Source organism: Rana temporaria, chromosome 11 (genome assembly GCF_905171775.1).
Source record: "Rana temporaria chromosome 11, aRanTem1.1, whole genome shotgun sequence".
In the NCBI taxonomy this organism is placed as follows: domain Eukaryota; kingdom Metazoa; phylum Chordata; class Amphibia; order Anura; family Ranidae; genus Rana; species Rana temporaria.
This window is the reverse complement of record NC_053499.1, coordinates 135,401,461-135,416,409: the sequence shown is the minus strand read 5'-3', so window position 1 is coordinate 135,416,409 and position 14,949 is coordinate 135,401,461. Positions and strand designations below refer to the sequence as shown.

At 42.7% G+C, this 14,949-nt stretch overlaps 1 protein-coding gene across 1 annotated transcript in view; it reads left to right on the top strand.

Annotated features, from left to right (window-relative positions):
- WWOX (WW domain containing oxidoreductase) overlaps positions 1-14,949 on the top strand; it is a 1,052,038-nt gene that overhangs the window by 191,965 nt on the left and 845,124 nt on the right. Inside the window, exon 6 of the mRNA XM_040329188.1 lies at positions 71-159. Coding sequence (XP_040185122.1) covers positions 71-159 — 89 coding nt within the window. The remainder of the gene's footprint in view (positions 1-70; positions 160-14,949) is intronic.

Sequence of the window (14,949 nt, the reverse complement as noted above, 5' to 3'; positions counted from 1 at the left end):
TACCCCGATCCAAGTTTACAGTTATTTATCATTTACGCTTTCGCTTTTCTTTTTTTTTTTTTCATTGCAGCACAAAGCAAACATTGAAGTCATGAGCTTGGATCTGGCCTCTCTACGCAGTGTGAAAAGCTTTACTGACGCATTTCGCAGCAAAAACCTGTAAGTTTATACTGGAAGGGTCTCGATTCTGTTTTCTCACACTCTAATCTGCTACTTAAAACCACTGCTTAGGTTTTTGATAGCTTAGGGTTAAATCACTGAAAGAGTATGTTTAGGTATTTCCCAAATTTAACTTCAAACTTTCCTCTCACCTATTTTTTTTTTGGAGTCATCTCCCCCTGTCAGTAGAGGGTCGAGGTAACCTGATTAAAATGGCGTGATTGCCTCAACTTTCTAAACATCCTGCACAACTCACCAATTTGTATTTATGGAGTGTGGTTAAAGCGGAAGTAAACCCATCCACAAAATAGTTTCATTTCCGGCATGTGACGGAAATGTAACAATCTTATTGGTTGTGCTCTCAACCAAACTGTCAAACCATCCAATGGCTGGTGTCATAACTGATCACATGGCAGTTGTAGATTAAACAGAGGCAGAGATGGCAGCTTCCTTGGCTGAAAACTATAGGGGGGGTTTACTTCCACTTTAAGGAAGTTGGAGGGCCTCTTTAAGGAACTGATTTAGAGGAAAGGGCAAGCTAGAGTCCACCTACGAGTGTGGCAGGGAGAGTGGGTAGTTTCAAGATATGTGTTTTTGGAATATATCTTGCTGTTTTTTGTATGAAATGTTGTTTGTTGGGAAAATGAACATAAAAATTAAGTTTAAAATTTTTTTAATGCTGATCTCGAGGCAGTTATGAGGCACAAATACATGAACATACGTTGCTAGTGCTGGGCACTCTGGGCATGTGCCCCACATCTCCTGCATGGTTTCCTGGGTCCCCAACACAGCAGACCCTCACCACTGCATCTTTCCTAGCTGCCGGCCTGTCATAAATAGTAAAACTCGGAGCTGAGGGAAGCTTCCCCTCTGATCCTCCTCAACTCTGAGATATCGAAATGAGGATCCTTGTCCATAGTTGCCAACAACCCCGATTTTCCCGGGACATTCACCGGAGAGACGGATCATGTATATATAAGTGATTTAGCACACAGCTGCCGCCCTGTAGCAGTAAACCTGCTATGGGGCAGACAGCAAGTGGCTAAAAACAGAGATTGAACATACAGTAATATTTACTCATCATGTTTAAATAACAGAAGGCTTTTATTTGCCCCTCCAGAAAATGTACACAGTATTACTGTCCTTCATACTGAAAGAAGTATTTAATACAGCTAATAACTTCTAAGCTATTGTCAGTGATAAATTCTCAGTTGAATATTTCTTTGCCCTCAAGCAAAGCAGGGAGCAGAGACTGATAGAACTCAGACACAACTGTGGCAATTTAACCTGTTTAATATTATCATTGCTCTATTACAGTTCTTAAGGCCACATTTTGAAATTATAACTTTATTTATATTAATGGAATAATATCACACTCTTGGAGGAAAACTTTTGTGGTATGAATGTAATAATGAGGGAGAGAAATCACCAAAATCCTACTGTTGAAAATGTGTAGGTGTACAACTAATGTACCGAAGGCCTACAAACTTTTATATCTTTGAAGAAAAACAAGGTATCTTTACATATATATATATATATATATATATATATACATACACACACACACACTATATTACCAAAAGTAATGGGAAGCCTGCCTTTACACACACATAACTTTTAATGGCATCCAAGTCTTAGTCCTTAGGGTTCAATATTGAGTTGGCCCACTCTTTACCGCTATAATAGATTCAAATCTTCTGGGAAGGCTGTCCACAAGGTTTAGGAGTGTGTCTATGAGAATGTTTGACCATTCTTCCAGAGGTCAGGCACTGATGTTGTGCAGGCCAGTCAAATTCCTCCACCCCAAACTCATCAACTAATGTCTTTATGGACCTTGCTTTGTGCACTGGTAAAAATCATTTGGTGGAGGGGGGATTATGGTGTGGGTTCTTTTCTTTTTTTGCAGGAGTTGGGCTTGGTGCCTTACTTAAAATCGACTTATATTTTGCCTTCTCTGGTTTCTCGCTTCAGCAATATTGCCAATTACATTTTTAATCACCTTTCTATTTTTATTACATACCTTATTTTATACCCAGTGACATCACCGCTGGGTTTCTCGCTGATCCATGTCTTTATGGACCTTGCTTTGTGCACTGGTCCAACTCATGTGCTGGAGGGGGATTATGGTGTGGGGTTGTTTTTCAGGGGTTGGGCTTGGCCTCTTAGTTCCAGTGTAGGGAACTCCTAAGGCATCAGCATACCAAGACATTTTGGGCAATTTCATGCTCCCAACTTTGTGGGAATAGTTTGGGGATGGTCCCTTCCTGTTCCAATATGACTGTGCACCAGTGCACAAAGCAAGGTCCATAAAGACATGGATAAATGAGTTTGGAGTGGAGGAACTTGACTGGCCCGCACAGAGTCCTGACCTCAACCCGATAGAACACCTTTGGGATGAATTAGAGCGGAGTCTGCCTGAGCTCACAGATGCGCTTCAGGAAGAATGGTCAAATATTCCCATAGACACTCCTAAACCTTGTGGACAACCTTCCCAGAACAGTTGAAGCTGTTATAGCTGCAAAGGGTGGGCCTACTCAATATTGAACCCTATGGACTAAGACTGGGATGCCATTTAAGTTCATGGATCTGATCTGTTACCTGTACTGCCTGTGGTCTCCTTGTAAGTGAGTTTTACCTATCACTCACTTACAATACCTTGTTTTATACTGTGTCTCTGTGTGGATATGGCTATCTTCGTAGTAGCAGGGGTTTCCTTAGACATATTAGAGCCTCCAGCAAGAGCAATGAGCACTATAGTAGTGACATCACCAAATCTCCAGATACTAGCAGTCAGATGCAGTAGTGCCTTAGCTCTCACACTGAAGATATATATACAGATATGAGGCTGTCGGTACAGGAGTGCCTAGACACCCTCAAATGCCAGGAAGTGTACTGTTGTTTTCCAGTAATAATTAAAAACAGTACAAAAGGGTACATTTTCATAATACTGCGTAGGCACAATTAACATTAATAAATATTCCTTATAAAATAGCAAATCTTCACTAGTAAACCTCAGGTCCACTACTACAGTAACTGTATTTATTGGTGTTGTAGCTTTTCATATTTACAATCTTTGACTTTTGCTTGGTGGCTTTAGAGTGGGGCTTTAATATTTCAATATTAAAGCCCCACTCTAAAGCCCTGTTTTCTCGACTGGTCTGTTTTCATCTGACTAACCGATCGTGTGTGGGCCCCATCGGTTGGTTTTCCATCGGTGAAAAAAAATAGAACAGGTTTTAAATTTTTCCTATGGATAAAGAAACGATGGAAAGAAACAATCGTCTGTGTGGAAGTCCATCGGTCAAAAATCCACGCATGCTCAGAATCAAGTTGACGCATGCTTGGAAGCATTGTACTTAATTTTTTTCAGCACGTCGTAGTGTTTTACATCACCGCGTTTTGTCATGGTCGGATTTTTGACTGATGCTGTGTAGGCAAGACTGATGAAAGTCAGCTTCATCGGATATCCAACGAAAAAATCCATCGGATTAGATTCCATTAGATATTCAATCGTGTGTACGAGGCTTTAGGTAAAAATTAACCCTCATCCCTTTCCTTTCACCTATCGCTTTTTACTTCCCTGGTGAAATGAGATATACTTATCTAAGTCCCACATCCAGGTCCCTCTCTGCTTCCATTTCTGGGTGAAGGAGACTGCTGGTCCAACTTCTGCAACCTACCCAAGAACCTCGGTTCCCTGGCCGACCCCTTCAGATGATTTCAGTCTGTTTCTGGTTCCTGAGAAGACCCTTCATTGGACAGCCAATAGGAAGTGTCCATGTCACACAGGCAGTTACATGAACACCCAAAAGAAGGACCCCACAGGAAGTAGATAAAAAAGGGAGAAGGATCAGGCCTGCATTGTCACGGCTTTGGGTACATTTTCATACCATCCCTGGGATGGTGGATGAGTTGCTACCATCCAAGAGATCGGCTTTAATATAATGTCATTTTTAATAAGTCATTGGTTTTTGTAATGTTATTTTGAAAATATAAATGCATATATACAGTAAATGCATGTACTCTACAAGGAGCGTTCACTTTTTTTCCTGTACTTGCTATATAATTTTTTTCCATATTGCATATAGCGCCATTCTCACGTCTTGTAATAATAGTTTTTGTTTTCTTGGCTCCGGGATTCCCAAGCCTCTCTTCTCTACTTGGGAGCTTTTACCTGACAATCCATCTGTCAATAAACACTACATTGTCTTTTGTCTGTGTTTTAATTCTTGCTGTTTTATATTGGAGAACAGCCAGACCACACACGCACACACTCTCGCACAGTGAGCCTAGAGCACTCCGGTCTGCTTCTAAAGAGAAGAGAAAGAGTAAATCTGCACAGCACAAATATAGAGTATTCCATGTAGGACAGTGCAAGTTTTTTCATTTTCAAAGATTTGTTTAGCAGTTATCACTTCAGTCAGAATTGAAAATTACACACACAGGGAGAAAAGCTCATAGAAAAGCTCATATTCCCACTTTCATTTCTCCATCCTGGCCTTGATTTAGTTTAACGGGCCAGCCAAGTACTTAAAGTTAAAGTGGTTTTAAAGGCAGACGTTTTTTTTACCTTAACGCATTCTATAAATTAATGTAAAAAACCTTCTAGGTGCAGGCCCCATCATGCATCTTGATCCAGCGATATGCATGAGAGCAGCATACTAAGACATTTTGGACAATTTCATGCTCCCAACTTTGTAGGAACAGTTTGAGGATGGTCCCTTCTGACTTCATGACTGCACACCAGTGCAAAAAGCAAGGTCCATAAAGACATGGATGAGCGAGTTTGGGGTGGAGGAACTTGACTGGCCTGCACAGATTCCTGAACTCAACCCAATAGAAGATCTTTGGGGTGAATTCGAGTGAAGACTGTGAGCCAGGCCTTCTTGTCCAAATTCTGGAATCCTGACCTCAAAAATTTTGCGAGCCTGACCTCACAAATTCTGGAAGAATGGTCAAACATTCCCATAGACACACTCCTAAATCTTGTGGACGGCCTTCCCAGAAGAGTTGAAGCTGTTATAGCTGAAAAGGGTGGGCCGAATCAATATTGGACCCTACAGACTAAGACTGGGATGCCATTAAAGTTCATGTGCGTGTAAAGGCAAGCATCACAATACTTAGACAATATAGTGTATACAGTGTCGATCCTGACCTCCCTGGGGCCCTAAGAAAAATGACATTTCACATTAAAGTTGAGAAGTGGGGGCAGGGGGTGTTCTGCTGTCGGAAATTACATTTTACATTAAAGTGAGGAGTGGGGGGTGCTAACTTCTTACCTCTTCTCCTATGCAGCCAGCGAGTTGAGAAGCGGGGTGATGGGCCAAAAAGGACTTCTCACCAGGCGGGGCCTTTAGTAATTTGGGGGGCCCTCCGCAGCTTTGAAGGGCCCTAAGCGGCCTGCATAGTAAGCCTATAGGGCGGATCGGCCCTGAGTGTATATAAAGCAACGACAATTTACTCAGCTCTTATACATTCACACCAGTCTATGTCCTCATGGAGCTTAGTCTATGGTCCCCCTCTCATTTCTTACATTCTGTAAAAACAAAGCAGGCTAGGTATTCATTCAATGCACTATTGTTTTGAAAGATTGCAAGATTACGCCTTATACAAGGATTCTTATTGCACAAGCCCATTTACCATTACAAATAAATGTGAAAGAACTGTACAATTACAATGCAGATGTTACAAGGCCATCTACTCTTATAAAACACAATTGGATCTAATAGAAAGTCTACTCTATTTGGCCTATAATGATTATGAGTGCTCATGCATGTCAAGATTTCCCTGCAAACTGTGGATTTTCTATTCAGAATAAATTGCGTTGTTGGTGCCTTTTCAGTGGTTAAGGCATTCAATAGAGACTTTTTGAGTCACAAACATATACTGTAGAGTGCTCTTGAGTTTCCATGCTATGTTTGCATTAAAGGGAACAAGAACAAAACACATGATTTTCTCTCTCTGTAGTAATTCTAAATATCCCTGGCTGTACGTTACAGCCAATCTGAACTATTAGACTGGGTATTTGTTTTGGATCGGATATACTGTACTCCTGAATGCCTACAGCAATGTATTTATATTACTTATAATGCACTGTGACCACAATGTCCATATATTTGTAAACCAAAGCATAGTAGCCTTCTGGAAGGAGGCCATACTCCCCTGGAGTTTTCATGCTTTGCGTACACAGAAAGAAATCAGAAACCCAATTTGTTTAATTACACTGCTTTAGTAAAGAATATCCATAAATTAATTGTGCTGTGGTTTTTGATTAGACATTTTGGTAATAAGTAAAGAAACAGAACCTCTTGGAGCTGAAATACAGGCATCTAAGTACATTGGAAAAGCAAAGACTATCTAATTGTTAAAAAATGTATCATTCTGTCTAGGAAACCTTGCCAGACAGCATAGTTAGGTCCTCATCCCCTAGTACAGTGTTTCTCAACTCCAGTCCGCTCCAGGCGCTCCAACAGGTCATGTTTTCAGGATTTCCCTCAGAGGAAATGGCTGTGGTAATTACTAAGGCAGTGAAACTGATCAAATCACCTGTGCAAAATAATGGAAAGCCTGAAAACATGACCTGTTGGGGTGCCTTGAGGACTGCAGTTGAGAAACACTGCCATAGTGCCAACACACAACTTGATCAAGAAGAGTAGGTTGTCTGGTAGCAGTAGTCCAGGATTTAGCAAGACCTGGTTTTGACGGCTCTTAGGCCCCTTTCACATGGGCCAGATCTGTTTTTCTCAGCAGTCCACTGATTCCCTGCTGAGCTGAGCAAAGTGGGAGGATGACAGGTCAGGGTCCGCTCCTCTTATGCAGAGCGGACACAAACACAGCCCACTCTCCTGCTCTCCGACCGGCTGCCCTCCATTTACACCTGACTGCCCTCTGATCTGAAAGGACAGAGGGGACAAATCCCCTTCTAGCTTCTTTTTGATCAAATTGGAGAACCGAGGGTCAGCTGAAAAACACACAGGCGTACCCAATCAGACTGCTCTTGTGAAAGGGGCCTTCATTTTTTGATGTTATGACTCCTAGCCTGCCTCCCTCCAGTCTATTACCACTTAGTGGCTGCCCCCCCCCACACATGTTCTGTGGCAGGGCGGCCGCTCTGTACCAGATAATGTACCTAGTAAGGGATCTGACATTTCCGGGGTGTGCGCGTGCACCGCCTGTGACCTGCTCCTGCTGTGATTGGACACAGCGGGAGACAATCAGCGTGTCTGTTCTGCAGAGATAATCAGAATGGCAGTCTGCTTATGTAAATAAGGCAGATCCCCATTCTTTGAGAAGGGAAGGTAGAGATCCTGTGTTTCTGCTAAGCAGGCGGTTGCATAGTTTCCCTAGTGGTAGCACCGGCCCTACACGGTTCGAATCTTGGCTGGTTGAGCAGGAACCGGCCGAGATATGAACCGATAATGGGCAGGCTAAGTGTACCAAGTTGGTTGATAAGCAAGGACTGGCTGAGATTTAAACCATCTATGGGCAGGCTAATTTCACCCAAGTCAATCCATCGATCAACTTTGGTGACTCCTCCGCCCGGGATAACATAATGGCTCTGCGGGAGGGATTCCCCCATCAACACTGACTGCCTTAGCTAGTTCTTCAAACCTAGAGATATGGTTGTCTTCCACATCGCTGGTACAAGGGGATCTAGAAATCATTATAAATATAGAAATTCTAGTTCCTTCCATCTTGGAATGGGTACCACTGTGAAACTTGATGTTATTTGGAGTTTTTGGGTGATTTAATTTGAAACAATTTTTGCATCGTTTAAAATATTGAAGTTCAATATGATTAAATGTCTTCATACATTCACTAATGCCCTGTACACACGATCATCGGAATTTCCGATGGGATAGAATCCAATGGAATTTTCCATCGGAATTCCGTTCAAGCTGTCTTGCATACACACTGTCAGACCAAATTCGGACTGTCCAAAACGCGGTGACGTAAAACACTACGACGAGCCGAGAATTTAAGTTCAATGCTTCCGAGTATGCGTCGACTTGATTCTGAGCTTGCATGTTCCACACAGACGATCGGAATTTCCGATTTTTTTCCCATCGTAAAACAATAAAACATGTTATATTTCTAAACTCCGATGAAAAAAAGTCAGATGGGGCCCACACACGGTTCGGAATATCCAATGAAAAAATTCCGTCCGACTTTTTTCATCAGAAATTCCGATCGTGTCTACAAGGCATAAGTATTTGAAAAGGAGCCGACCGCAGCCCCACAGCGCCAACACATTTTTAACAGAGTGGTGTCATATAGTAATGCACTAATAGGTCTGTGGCCAGCTTTAAAAATAAGAATGGAGATTTGTAAAGACTCTAGAAGATGGAAAAGTTATATCTGTTTTTGGATTTATTCATATATTTTAAGTAACACGCTACGATTATTTACAATATATTAATAACCAAGGGCCAGATTCTGAAAGGACTTACGACGGGGCAGCGTCCTAATAAGTAAGTCCTAATCCGACCTGTCGTATCTATGCGCCTGATTCTTAGAATCAGTTACGCATAGATATCCATTAGATCCGACAGGCGTAAGTCTCTTACGCCGTCGGATCTTAACTGCATTTTTTTTTGACCGCCAAGTGGCGCTTCCGTCGAATTCCGCGTCGAGTATGCAAATTAGCTAGATACGCGAATTCCTGAACGTAGCGCGGCCGACGCAGTAAAGTTACGACGTTTACGTTAGGCTTTTCCCGGCGTATAGTTGCCCCTGCTATATGAGGCATAAGTGTGGCGTAACAATGTTAAGTATGGCCGTCGTTCCCGCATCGAAATTTGAAAAAGTTACGTCGTTTGCGTATGTCGTCCGTGAATGGGGCTGGACGTCATTTACGTTCACGTCAAAACCAATGACGTCCTTGCGGCGTACTTTGGAGCAATGCACACTGGGAAATTCCACGGACGGCGCATGCGCCGTTCCGCAAAAACGTCAATCACGTCGGGTCACAGTAGTTTTACATAAAACACGCCCCCCTGATCCAAATTTGAATTAGGCGGGCTTACGCCGGCCGATTTACGCTACGCCGCCGCAACCTACGGAGCAAGTGCTTTGAGGATACAGCACTTGCCCGTCTAAGTTGCGGTGGCGTAACGTAAATCGGATACGTTACGCCGCCGCAGAGATACGCCGCTAGACGTGAATCTGGGCCAAATGTATAAATTTGCTTTAATCTAAACCTTGCTTATATTATAACCATGCTTCTGTGCATCTTTACAGTCCCAAGGCACCTTTATCGCTTTATTGCAGCTCTGTGTGTGTATATGTGTGTGTGTGTGTGTGTGTATATATATATATATATATATATATATATATATATTATAATGTATTTCCTTCCAGTGGCATAAAATAGCTGGTGTGTGAATAGAAGCATACAACAGTTAGGGGGCTTCTTGAACTCTATTATAGCCTTGTATTTCTCCAGGGAATCAGAAGAACGGGCTGTCATTGGGAAAAGTAACGTACTAATACATGTAATGCTTTTGTCAAAATGATTTGACCGCGGTCTTTAAAAGCACTCGTCTGTAACCCTTGGGCAATTTCATATTTTTCTAATCATTTCACCATCCGTTTACAAGCTTGGTGTGCAGCAATAAATCAGGAGCCGTGCTCGTCGTAATTAGCTGGCAGATTTAGACATGTAATTGTGCTGTTTACACGTATGTCTAAATTTCTCTGTTTTCCATAACAGTTACACACAGCGGCAATTAGCCACAGCAGTTCTATGTAGATAATCCTAGCATTGTGAAATTATTCTTGAAATGTAATGCTCAACTTCCAGCAAGAGGTTAAAGTGTTACTAAACCCACAACAATAAAATCAGACTGTATATTCCGTAAAGCATGCTTGTTATACTCACTGTGGAACCTAAGGAGTTAATCCTTTGCATTGTGTAAAAAGGCTGTTTAGTCCTGTCTCCTCTGATCCTCCCCCCCTTTTTTTTTACTGTCCCCAATCAATTTCCTGACAGTACAGAGCTTTGGAGGCACTCTGCACATGCTCAGTTTGGTGTGTATTGCTTTTTTTGTGAAGGGTGCATGTGATCAGCACTGTCCAAACAGAGGGTCAGCCTCATAGGACAGTCAAAGGAGAATGAAAACTCCTCCCACAAACTTTAACCAGTGTTTAGCCGGACATTGATGGAAGTCACAAGACTGCTATATGCTGCTAATAAGAAAAGGTATTTAGCAGTTTATATTTACTAAAATAGAATTTCCATGTTCTGTGTACTGTGGGAGACCAGATACCGTATTTATCGGGGTATAGCGCGCTCCCCTAAACTTGACCTGTATTCCTGTGAAAAAATGATTTTTTGTACTTAGTTTTGGTGTCTTGCGCGGCGTCCATCGGCGGCCTCGTCGGGTCCGGCGTCCGTCTGCGGCTTCGGGTGTCCTCTTCGTCGGGTCCGGCGTCCTTCTGCGGCGTCCTCGCGTCCTCCCCGCTCCCCGCTCCTTCCTGCGCCGAGTTTGAATACTGCGCCGACATATACCGAGCGCAGTACACTCGTGTATCGTCGGGCAGGCTCGGCTACTCTCGCGCTGACGTCCTGTACGTCCAGAACGTCAGTGCGAGAGGCGCCGAAACTGCCCGAAGATACACGAGTGTACTGCGCTTGGTATATGCCGGCGCAGTATTCAAATTCAGCGCGGGAGACAGTGGGTATCGGCGTATACCGCGCACCCCTGATTTTGCCCTGATTTTCAGGGCAAAATAGTGCGGGGTATAGGCCGATAAATACGGTATAGTGAATGCAATCTATAGTGAGTCCTGGGTTGAGTAACATTTTAAATACTTGACTGAAATACATATGAGTAAACTATGTTGCCTACTAAAGGGTTTGTTGTTTTGTGTAGGTAGTCTAGTACTGTACCTCTTTGCAGTCTCAGAACAGTTTGGTCAAGAACACCCCCCCCCCCCCCCCAGCATGATGCCTGGGCAATGAAGAAGCAAGCCATTACTATGATCTCTCCTCCTGTCAGCAGACACTGAGTGGCTCCTACTGCAGGCCCTACTTTCCCCACTCTGAATCCTGCTGTATAGGGGATTAAAGAAACTTGATAAAAACAGACAGATTCATGAACTTACACAATCAGCAAATCTTATTAGTGCAGAAACACTATATGACTAAAAATATATGAGTTACTCTTCCAGACTGCATAGTGCCTACTGCAATGTTTGGTGGAGGAGGAATAATGGCCTGGTGTTGTTTTTTAGGGATTGAGCTGGGCCCCTTGTTTCCAGTGAAAGGTACTGTTAATACTACAGTATGTAGCACCCTCTAGTGTGTGTTACTAGAATGAGAGCAGGCAAACTTTAGTCTGGCCCAGGGATAAACCTGAGTGACTGTATCTGGATCAGGGTTATTAGATGCCAGGGCTGGATGACTCATCCGGGCAGCTCTGTGGTGCCTCCTCCTCTTCTGGAAAGTTGGAGAATGTTCTAGGAGATAGTGGGCAGAAGCTAGTAGGGGTTGCCCGTAATATGTAAGGGCCCTTAGCCAATCTCCAGTCTGAGGGCCTGGCAGGGAGCTAAAGTAACCCTTAACCCTAATAGCGCCGACCGTGCGCACATATGCTGCCTCTGCTTTTTTCAAACCCACCATAGAACATTCATATGCAACTACTTTCCATGTCCCTGTTCTAAAATACAAGATATTAGCATCACACTGCACAGAGATTTTCCTCTGCACCTTTATGTGTTTACTGTCTGTTGTAGAATCACTTATTAGTTTAGAGATTAAGATGTTTATTTCCCCATTATTTACATTTATATCCTTGCACTTCTAATTCACCCCCCCCCCACTTTTTTGTGTTTCCGCTTCTAGTGGTGGGGAGGCAGCTTAAAACAGAGAACCCAAAAGGGTTTTTCATTCAACTAAGCAGGGCTGAACGGAAAAAAAACCCAGACCATTTTGGAGAACCACTGTACTAACAATCGGGCACGTCCCAGAAGACTGCAGGACCATTCACAATGCGCAGCTTCACTTGTGCATGCACAGTGGGTGTGAAGATGCCAAAGCCGGGTGCCCACAGTTAAAATGCAGGCGACAAGGGAGAGAAGCTCGTGGGAAGGGACGGCTCAGGTGAACACATCACTGGATCCTGGGACAGTGTATGTTTATAAAGTTTACAGTTTTTGTGGCTGCTGACTTTTAATAAACACAAAAATTACTGGAGCTTTTTTTTAACCGCTTCCCGACCGCTGCACGAGGATATAGGTAGACAGAATGGCACAGCTGCGCAAATGAGCGTATATATACATCCCCTTTAATTTGCGAGCCATGTGGTCATGAGCTCCGTGACTGTGCCTGTGGGACCCGCGGATTTGTTGTCCACCGGTTTCCCGCGATCGGGACACAGAGCTGAAGAACGGGGAGATGTCAGTGTAAGCACAACATCATCTCACCGTCCTTCCCCTGGCATGTCACTGATTGTCTGTTCCCTGTCATCGGGAACAGCGATCAGTGACGTGTCGCGGGAAAAAAAGCCACCTAACAGTTAGAAGCACTCCCTAGGTCACACTTAACCCCTTCATAGCCCCCCACAGGTTAACCCCTTCACTGCCAGTGTCATTTTTACAGTAATCAGTGCATTTTTATAACTGTAAAAATTACAATGGTCCCAAAATGGTGTCAAAAGTGTCCGATGTGTCCGCCATAATGTCGCAGTCACGATAAAAATTGGTGATACATTACTAGTAACAAAAAAAAATATTAATAAAAATGCCATAAAACTATCCCCTATATTGTAGACGCTATAACGTTTGCAAACCAATCAATAAATGCTTATTGTGATTTTTTTTATTAAAAATATGTAAAAGAATACGTATCGGCCTAAACTGAGGGAAAAAAAATGTTTTTTATATTTTTGGGGGATATTTATTAGAGCAAAAAGATAAAAATATTGTTTTTTTTTCCAAAAGTGTCTCTCTATCTTTGTTTATAGCGCAAAAAATAAAAACCGCAGAGATGATCAAACATCATAAAAAGAAAGCTCTATTTGTGGGAAAAAAAGAAAGCCAATTTTGTTTGGGAGCCATGTTGCACGACTGCGCAATTGTCAGTTAAAGCGACGCAGTGCCGAATTGCAAAAAGTGGCCTGGTCTTTGGCCAGCGAAATGGTCTGGGACTCAAGTGGTTAAAGTAGAAGCCTTCCCAATGTTATTTTTCTATTGTTTTGAATTGATGGAGAAGGGTCAAAACCTCTGTCTGTGTGCTTTTTTTCTACAGCATGTTTACATGAGACAGGCTTTTTTTTACCCAGGCTGTGGCTGCTTTCTAAAGAAAAGAAAATGTTAGCCTGGTACACACTGATGTTGCTCTGCAAGCCGCACTTTTGCATGGGCACAGCAGTCTATTCATTTGAATGAGCTGCCTTACCTCCTGAGATGCAGGGAATAGGTCCCTGCTCCATTTTTGGAATTGCAGCAAGTGCAGTGTGGTTCCCAGTGTGTGAGCGAATTCCAGTGCGTGTTCCACTTGCGGGTACAGGTGCGGGTACACATGTGAATTAGGTTTAAGGATGGCCATGCATGGGTCGAATGCCGAAATAATTTTCTTTTGGAAATCTTATCAATAATTTCCATTGAAATTTTGCACCATTAGTGGTCCGAAGCAATGGCCAATTTTTGCGGCCATCAAATTTTAGTGATCGGGCATGTTTTTTGAACAATTTTCTAATCAATGATGAATCGCGTGAGAAAACTAATCGAAAAGAGAAATGCGCATGAGCACAAGAAAATACATTTCCAGGGTATAAAAATTATTTTCTGTAGTCAAATTTTAAAACCAATGGTGGCACCATCGGATCACAAAACACACAAAGTTTCTGATTTTCAAAATCATTTTTGGGGGAATTTAACCCATGTATGGCCTGCATAAGACTTCAAACAACTTTTGTTTTGATACACCTGGAGTTTAGCTGGTTTAAACTGAAGGTTCAGTTGAGGTTTAACCCCCCTTCCCAACCAGCCGCCGCAGTTTTACCTCATAGGTTGGCTCCCTTGGCCGAAACAACGTTACCATACATCACTTTGCCTTTTGGCCACTAGGGGGCGCACATGTGTCACCAGAGGTATGCGTGCCCATGGCTCGCCACCGGATCTGATGCAAGTGCCTGGCGGGCGTGATGACCGCGGGGTACCTGGGATCGCTCGTGACAGAGCGAGAACCGGGATCTGTGTGTAAACACAGATCCCGGTTCTCTCAGGGGTGAGGAGACTCATTGTGTGTTCATACTAAGTATGAACACCGATCTCTCTCTCCTACTAGTCACTCCCATCCCCCCACAGTTTGAAAAAACACCTATGGAACACAGTTAACCCCTTGATCACCCCCTAGTGTAAACTCTTTCACTGCCAGTGAAATTTATACAGTAATCAGTGCATTTTTATAGCACTGTAGCTGTATAATTGTCACGGATCCCAAAAATGTGTCAAAAGTATCCAATCTGTCCGCCGCAATATTGCAGTCCCGCTAAAAATCACTGATCATCGGCATTACTAGTAAAAAAAAAAAATCCATAAATCGATCCCCTATTTTGTAGACTCTATAACTTTTGCGCAAACAAATCAATATATGCTTATTGCATTTTTTTAAACAAAAATATGAAGAAGAATACATATCGGCCTAAACTGAGTAAAATTATATATATATTTTTAATTGGGATATTTATGATAACAAAAAGTAAAAGATATTGTGTTTTTTTTTTTTTTTCAAAATTGTCGCATATAGCGCAAAAAACTAAAACCGCAGAGGTGATCAAATACCAC